The sequence below is a fragment of the Vigna radiata genome, chromosome 7 (assembly GCF_000741045.1).
Source record: "Vigna radiata var. radiata cultivar VC1973A chromosome 7, Vradiata_ver6, whole genome shotgun sequence".
NCBI classification, from domain to species: domain Eukaryota; kingdom Viridiplantae; phylum Streptophyta; class Magnoliopsida; order Fabales; family Fabaceae; genus Vigna; species Vigna radiata.
The window spans coordinates 22,169,196-22,177,813 of NC_028357.1; the positions used below are offsets into that span (position 1 = coordinate 22,169,196).

General features: G+C 34.0%; 1 protein-coding gene across 1 annotated transcript; it reads right to left on the reverse strand.

Moving 5' to 3' along the window:
- Positions 1-1,584: 1,584 nt before the first annotated feature.
- On the reverse strand, positions 1,585-2,373 carry LOC106766184. The gene has a single exon (XM_014650934.1). The coding sequence runs from the start codon at positions 2,371-2,373 to the stop codon at positions 1,585-1,587; it is 789 nt and encodes a 262-aa protein (XP_014506420.1).
- Between the last annotated feature and the right edge of the window lie 6,245 nt (positions 2,374-8,618).

Consider the following 8,618-nt stretch of genomic DNA (forward strand, 5'->3'; position numbering starts at 1 on the left):
AATATCCTCATGGAACATTACATTTCTGCTTATGAGAAGCTGTCTGGTATTTATATCTAGAACAATGTAACCTTTAACACCACTCTTATATCCTAAAAAGACCCCTTTTCTAGCTCTAGGGTCCAATTTATTTCTATTGTTCTCAAGAGTAGAAACAAAACACAAACATCCAAAGGTTTTAAGATCCATATAAGTGGGAGAAAGATCATAAAGCATATCATAAGGAGTTTTGTTATGAAGTATGGGAGAAGGTAACCTATTTATTAAGTAAATTGCATGTCCAATAGCATATGACCAGTAAGCATTAGGGATATTTGATTGAAAAAGAAGGCTACGAGCCACATTTAGAATATGTTGGTGTTTCCTTTCAACAACAAAATTTTGCTCAGGGGTTTCAGGACAACATTTTTGGTGATTAATGCCATGCATATCATAAAAATTCACACAATTGAATTCAGGTCCATTGTCTGATCTAATGACCTTAACCATTTTATTGAACTGGTTTTTAGTCTTAATGATAAAATTTGGTAGCAATTCTCTTGTCTGTCCTTTGTTATTCATTAAGAAAACCCATGTGTGTCTACTAAATTCATCTACTATGGTAAGAAAATACTTGTGCCCATGAATGGAAATAGTGTTAAGAGGACCCCAAATATCACAATGTATAATCTCAAAACATTTAGTGGTAACAGAAACACTTTTGGGAAAAGATAATTTGTGCTGTTTGGCAAAATGACAAGTGTCACATACAATGTCAGTGCTCATTTTAACATAAGGAAATTTCTCACATATCTGTTTTACAACTTTGTTCCCTGGGTGACCTAATCTATGATGCCACAGATTCACATTAACACTCTTAAAATAAAAAGCAGCCCTTGAAATGTATCTTTGATCAGATTTAGGAAAATCTTGTAGGTAATAGAGTCCTTTCCAAATGTTAGCACATCCAATCGTCTTCCAAGTACAATTCTCCCTTATCTGACAATTCTTAGAGGAAAAAGTTAGACTGCAATCCAAATCTTTGGTGAGAAATTGTACAAATATCAAATTGAAACAAAATTCTGGGATGTAAAGAACATTGAAAATAACAAATTTTTCAGAAAATTGCACTGTTCCTGCATGTTCAACAGTGAGTACAGTATTGTTTGGTAATTTCATAGAAAGAGGTTTTATTTTGTAGAAAGTAACAAAGTTAGTTTTGTCATGTGTAACATGATCTGTAGCCCCTATGTCTATGATCCAGGAAAGATTACCTTCTTTGTTTTTAGTCTCATTTATCTGAATTTGATTGATCTTGTGAGTGGGTTCCTCAGTTTTATCAAGCATTTTGATGAGTTTCTGTATCTGTTCGGATGTGAGGGAATTGAAAATGTTGCTATTGTTAGTAGATTGAATCTTTTGAACTCCTTCAGACTCTGTGTTATTCTGGCAAGCATTGGTAGAATTCCAATCACTCCTTTTGTCTTCTTTCTTGTACCAAGGTGGATAACCGTGCTTAGAATAGCACTCATCCACTGTGTGATTCATCTTATTGCAATAGGAGCATTGTTTTCCATAGTTGGGGTTCCTCCCCCTTCCTCTTCCTTAACCACGAGTTCCAGTGCCCCGTCCTTGGTTTCTCCAACTTTGATCTGATTTCCAATGACTATTTTTGTCAGCAGTATTTGCAAGAACTTTGGTTTCTGCAGGACCTTGCTTTTCTTGTCTCTGTTGTTGCATGACAAGAGAGAAAACACGATTGATGTTAGGTAGAGGATCCATTAGGAGTATCTGGGTCTTGAGAGTGTTGTAGGAGTCATTTAATCCCTTCAGAAAGCATATCACATGTTCAACTTCTCTGTATTTTAAGGTGATTTTCGATAGATCACAGCTGCAAGTAATCTCACATGTACAACTTGGTACAGGCCTCAAAGATTCAAGTTCTTCCCATAAGATCTTCAAATCTGTAAAAAACTGACTTACTCCCCTTTCTCCTTGCTTGATAGAATGGATGTCTTGTAACAAATCGGAAATTTTGAAATAATCTCCCTTAGAAAATCTCTCTTTAAGCTCTTCCCATAGGTCTTTGGCTTCTTCAATGTATATTACACTTTCAGCAATGTGTGGTGAAAGAGTCTTTGTTATCCAGGACAAAATCATCATGTTACACCTTTCCCAGGCATCATACATAGTATCAGTTTTCTTGGGTCTTTTTATGGTTCCATCAATGAATTTAACCTTGTTCTTGGAGAGCAAGGCTCTTCTCATGCTCCTACTCCAGGAAGCATAGTTATTCTCATTCAAGATTTGCGTAATTAGAGTAAGCCCAGGATTTTCACCTGGGTGCAGATAGAAAGGGCTGTTCGGATTGGACGTTTGATCTGTCGGATCCATGGAAGAAGAGAGAAAGCAAGAAACCAGCCCAAGAAAGACCCAAGATCGTCAGTAATGGCAACGGAAGCAGAGCAGGTACTAGACCTACTCTGATACCATATTAAAACGGGCCTTGCACTGTGCACTAAGAAGAATGGCGCAAACCATATTGGCCCGAAGAAAAGATAGAAAGAAGAGTTGCGTCTGGGTACGTGGCAGAATCCGGAAAAGACAGAAAGTGAGAGAGAGAAGACGAGAAGCTTCGTCTCTGGTGATGGTGAGAGAAGCACGTCCTAGGCCGGCGATCACCGTCAAACACGGTGGCGATGAAGGTGGCGCAGAAGAGAAAAAGAACGGGGGTGACGAGAGAGGTAAGAAAAACAACGCCTTTTCTTATTTCAATTAAAAATGTAAAGCATGTTCTGTTTTCTTAATCTGAAAGGGGAAGGAGATGACTCTATATATAGAGTTTACACAGGAAAACGAAAAAAACAGAAAACGAACTTATTGTCCTCAAGACAGTAAGAAGAATCGTAAGATTCTCAATAAGATGATATACTGATAGATTTCATTTTAGCATTTCCCAATTTCAGCAAAAAAATTTAAAGATTTTAACAAAAACGTATGAAATTTGTACCCATGAGATTAATCTCTATAATACTTACATGTGTACCCATAAAATAAATTTATAGAATATGTTGGGAAAGAGAAGTAAATTTGTACCCATGAGTTTTTGTCTTGGGAGTAACCGGAAGAAGTTGGGAAAGAGAATTGTAGGTTAAAAATGAACCTGGATAGCGTAGAAGGTGAAGAAAAGCTGATGGGTTATCAATGGCACCAATCTTTTCAAGGAAATGTTGATCAAATTCAAGGACAGGACAATTAGAGAAAACAGCTTTTTCCAGCTTCACTTGTATCGCAGGAAAACAACATTAATAACTTCTAAAATACACATGTAGAAAGTGGATTCTTTAATATAATTCTAATTCCAATTAAATACAATCAGAATTTCTAATCAAAATACTAAATTTTTTGTTCTTACTTTTTTTCCAATCAATAAACACTCTACTTTTTTTTTTTATATATTCTATAATATTTCATGTAAATGTTAATAATAATAATAATATATTCTTAAACATTCTTATGGACTCTTAGTTAAAATGTATAATAAATTATAGATTTATGGTGAGTTAATAAAATAAAAAAAATTCACACAATTTAACTTTCAACAAATTTCAAAGAAAGATAATAATAATGATGTTTGAGTATATGCTATAATTTTTCTTTCATGTTTTTTGTATGTATATTTAATTGTCTTAAATTATTATATATGAATAAATGATTATTTTTAGGAAGACATCAATTAAAATGCTGTAGTTCAGAGAAAAGAAATAGTATTCTGATTAGATTACATGGAAAAGGGGGTAAAAGGCTGAAAAAGAACAAAAAATGCTGCTATTTTTATTTCGTTGGTCATTAACAATATTCATGATATCTATATAGTCTAGAAATGCTGATATATATATATATATATATATATATATATATATATATATATATATATATATATATATATATATATATATATATATATATATATCATTAACAATATTTTTTATTATGCAAGTAGCAACTATTCAAAACTTGAAGCGGTTCAGAATTTAAGACTACCTTGCCTCTTACATAATTGAAAAATGTTAAACTAGGAATATGCTTTTGTGAAACAACTTATAGACAATTTGAAGTAAAATTAGTTGTGTTTTAGATGCAAGATGGTTCTTCTGGCATGAAGCAAAATTAGTTGTGTTTTGGATGTCAAGATATTACAACCATAAATGTCTGGTCTAGCAGTTTAATATTTATATGATCCAATTTTAATGACTAATTTTCCATTAGCATCAAAGTAATATGTTTGTTCATAATTTTCCATTAGCCATTCTATTTGAACGGATACTGCCACTCAAGAATAATGAGTATTATATTGATTATTTTTCATTAGTGCAAAAACGCTATTTAACGTCATCCATAAGACGTCAGTTGGAGGGTAGTCCGATGTATATTAGCGGACGGTGGCATTACCGTAAATAAGTTGGTAAACACAACGTCGGTTTATAGAGTAAACGACGTCTATTTTATAGTAGACGTCGGTTGTGATGGGGGACTGACGTCTACTTGGTTGCAAAATGCTCTTCACCTGATTCCCAGACGATTAGACGTTACGTAGTCAAAAATCGACGTCTATAATGTGATAGACGTCGGTGCTCCATTAACATGACGTCAATGTAGACGTCGGACATCTTGGGTTGCGACGTCTATGTGCCTGTAATTAATGCATTTACCAAACTCGCAGGCATTTCGACATCCAGTATCAGACACTGACGTCTAAAATGTTATAGACGTCGGCGCCCCAGGACAACCGTCGTCTACTTCCCTGTCAGGAAAAGAAACGTCAATCCAATCAGCGCCGTAGACGTCGGCGCCCCTTGTGTCTGACGTCTAATGTGTATGCAAAAGGCAGATTAAAAGTTATCTTGAACGTCATATTAGTGAGATAATCGACGTCTGGCTGACTATAGACGTCGGTTTCCGAATCAACCGACGCCCCATTTCATGTTAAATAAACCGCAGACTTGGAGGAGTTTCATGGCATTGTAGTTTCGCCTCGCAGTTTCGCTTCATTTCATCGTCTTCCTCCTCTGCTTTTTCTCTCTTGCACCATTGCATTCCAGTTTCTGATAACATCATCGTCTTCCTCCTCTCCTTTTTCTCTCTCGCGGCATTGCATTCCAGGTGCGTGTTTTCTTATTTCAACCGTTTAAACTTTGTTTAGACCGATTATATTAGTCTTCTGGTTCAATTGATTAAAATTTGTTTTCCTTGTGTTGTGTTTTAGTGCAGTTTTGTTCCTTTTTTGGGGTAACGTAGTACCACATTCTTCCTTTGCTAGCTGCCTCCCTGAAAAAGCGGCGTCTTTTGGATTTCTCGTGGCGTTTCGACCCAAAAACGACCCTGGGTCATTGCCTAGTTATCGTTTCACCATAATGTTTCCCTCTTGTGGTTGAAAATGGAACTAAGCAAAGACCCAGGTTCGGTTTCGGGTTGAAATGCCATGAGAAATTCAAAAGAGACAAGTTTTTTTTTTCGGTAGAAACTAGAAAAGAAAGAATGTGCTATTGGGCTATCCAAAGACAGGAACAAAACTGCACTAAAACACAACGTCTATATTAGACGTCGGTTAATGCAAACACCAACGTCTATAGTGACATTAAACATCGATTAATTACATGTTCGAAGTCTTTATGTGCTCTTAGACGTCGGTTATTGCTTGATCCGACGTCTATATATTGCCTTTAGCCGTCTGATTACGCCTGCACCGACGTATAGTGACGTCAGACATGGCACTAACTGACGTCTAGATAGACGTCTGTTATATGGATGTTCGACGTCCCATTAACGTCACTGGAATTGACGTCGGTTGGGAAGTAGACTTTAAAAGACCAAAATAACCGATGTTAAACAACGTTCTTGCACTAGTGTTTGTTCAGGCTTTTAAAGTTTAATGTGTAGTAAGTATTGCTTTATATCCTACCAGACTCTATTCTTTCTATGCTTTAGCAATTTTATTGTCTTGCCAATTTTTTGGATTATTATTATTTTTCTCTGATAAATATATATCTTAATTTTCTTTTATGGTACATGTTTTCACTTTATTTTATTATTTATTATATTTAATTTTCCTTTCTTTTATTACAGTGCAATAAGGAGATTAGTTCATGGAATGTGAGTACCATGTGATGTATTTGTTCAAAGTTATCATTCATGCATAAATTTATGATAATTCGACAACGATAAGCACTTATAATTAGTACATGAATTATACGGTTTTAAGTACACTACTACGTAATAACATTGTTTGTTTAGGTGTTTGATGATCCATTACCAATATCAAAGGAGGTCATCACTGGAATAACACATCAATGAAAAAGTTATCTCCTAAACAATGGAAATTAGGTTTTGATAAGGTGTTGTTTAAGTTTTTTTTTTTTTAAATTTACTTTTGGACTTAAAAGTTAAAGTTAGACTTTTGTTTACACCTAGACATCTTATTATTTATTTTTGATTTGGGAACTCTTTATTATGTACTTGAATTGAATAATTTGAAATATATATTATGTTCTGAAAAATTTGTTGTATTTTAGATTTTGGTTTCGTGATTAAATAAATAAAATTAAAAAAAATAAACATATTTAAATATGTTATGTTCACAACATATTTAAATTCGTCACCATTTTTATTTACAAGTATATGTACGAATATTTAAGTTTGTTAGACAACAATAGACTTAAAATTTAAGTCTCTTGGTGAACAAGAGACTTAAAATTTAAGTTTGTTAATTAACAACAAACTTAAAATTTAAGTTTGCTAGGTCTAAGTCTGTTGTAAAATAAACTTAAAAAGTCCGATTTAATAGACTTAAAAAAGCTTATTTTATAGTAGGTCTAATTCTGTTGTAAAGCAAATTCATGGAAATCAAGATATTGTGTAGCCCATTGAAGATGTAGATGACTAACAATTCAAGGAGTCCACTGATGAAGATTGTGAATCAATCAAATTAATTACTGAAATCAAATTTAGTTAAATTAAAGACCAACAAAATTTCAAGAATTAAATGGAATATATTTTATGGATCATTCAAATTAGGAAAAAAAAATTAATTGGTCCAATCAATTTTATTAATTCAAAGATTTGATTTCAAGAATTAACTGCAATATATTTTGTGCATCATTCAAATTAAGAAAAAGCTCGATCCAATCAATTTTATTTCATTGTAATTAATTCCAAAATTATACAATGCTCTTCGTCAAGGAAAAAACCCTCCTTTATTTTCTTCAATATAATTTTAGCTTGTATTGTTAGTTTAAGTCAAATATTAATGAGTCTATGTAATTTCTCGGTTAGTTCTCTTACTAATATATTTCACAATGTCTATTTAATCTGTTCGTTTTATGTTATTCAAGTTGCTTCATTTATCCATGCTCTTGGTCTAATTTATTTTATCACTAGTAGAAAAATAGCTTTTTAACGTGCACGTTACGCTTCGGTTTTGAAAAACCCAAAACATATCAAAATGTGGTGGTACTTTCGTAGTTTTGGTGAAATTATATGCCTCGGTTCAAAGGGAACTGATGCCTAACGGGAGTACTGCCTCAGTTCAATAAGCAGTCGAGGCATAAAACCCTGCGTGACCCATCTATTCCTTCTGCAAATCAGACTTTTAACCTGACAACTTTTTCGAAAAAGGTCTACTACCTCAGTTATCTGACCAACCAAGGCAAAAGACTCTACAAAATCCCTTTGCAAGCATTGATATCCACTGGCAAACCACTAAAAAGGACATATTGCCTCAGTTATGTTGAGAATCGAGGTAGTATGTCGTGCCAGCAGTTGACATCCTCTGAAATTGAACGTTCCATATCCATTTTGTCAACTCCTATTTCCTCGGTTCTCTAGGCACTGATGCCATAGGGCTTTTCTACTTCTGTTTAACCGCAAACCGAGGCCTATAGTTTGAAAATATTTTCAAAATTGTCATTTTCTGAATGGTTTATGCATCGGTTGCAATAACAATCGAGGTGGTAAGGGGCTTATTGCCTCGATTTTCTACTGAATCGAGGTAGTATCCTTTTCGAGGGTTACATTTCCTACATTTCCAGAAACCTAAAAAACTTTCATCACGCGAATAATTCTTTTCTTCCCCACGAGAACACAAAACACTATTTTTCCCTCGTGCGAGAAGAACCTCGTTTCTCCTCCACCTTCGCTTCCTCCAGCACTGTCATCTCCGACGTTCATCATCGTCACTAAAACCTTCTGTTTTCGTTGCCACGGTTGTCCTTTCTATTCTTTTCGCTTGGTAAGTTTTTCGTACCTCCTTCATTTTTGTCTATGTGTTTAATAGTAAACTAGTTTGAGATTGATATATAGTGAATGGCAATGATAGTGTTATTTGTTGATGAGAATCCGTGCAAGAGGAGAGGGGGTTTAGCCATATGAATTGTAAAAGTCTGATAATGTAAAAATCTGTTAAAATCAAATGTGTTTGTCTTAAATTGGTTGATAATGTAAATTGGTGTATAATTTTGAATTAGGGATATAGAAATTAGGGGAATAAAATTTTGAGTTTTTTGTATTAAATTGGTTGACAATGTAATTTGGTTGATAATGTAAATTGATGTATAATTTTGAATTAGGGATATAGAAATTAG

Coding starts and splice junctions, on each gene's coding strand:
- LOC106766184 (XM_014650934.1), bottom strand. CDS start 2,373: ATGGATCCGACAGATCAAACGTCCAATCCGAACAGCCCTTTCTATCTG.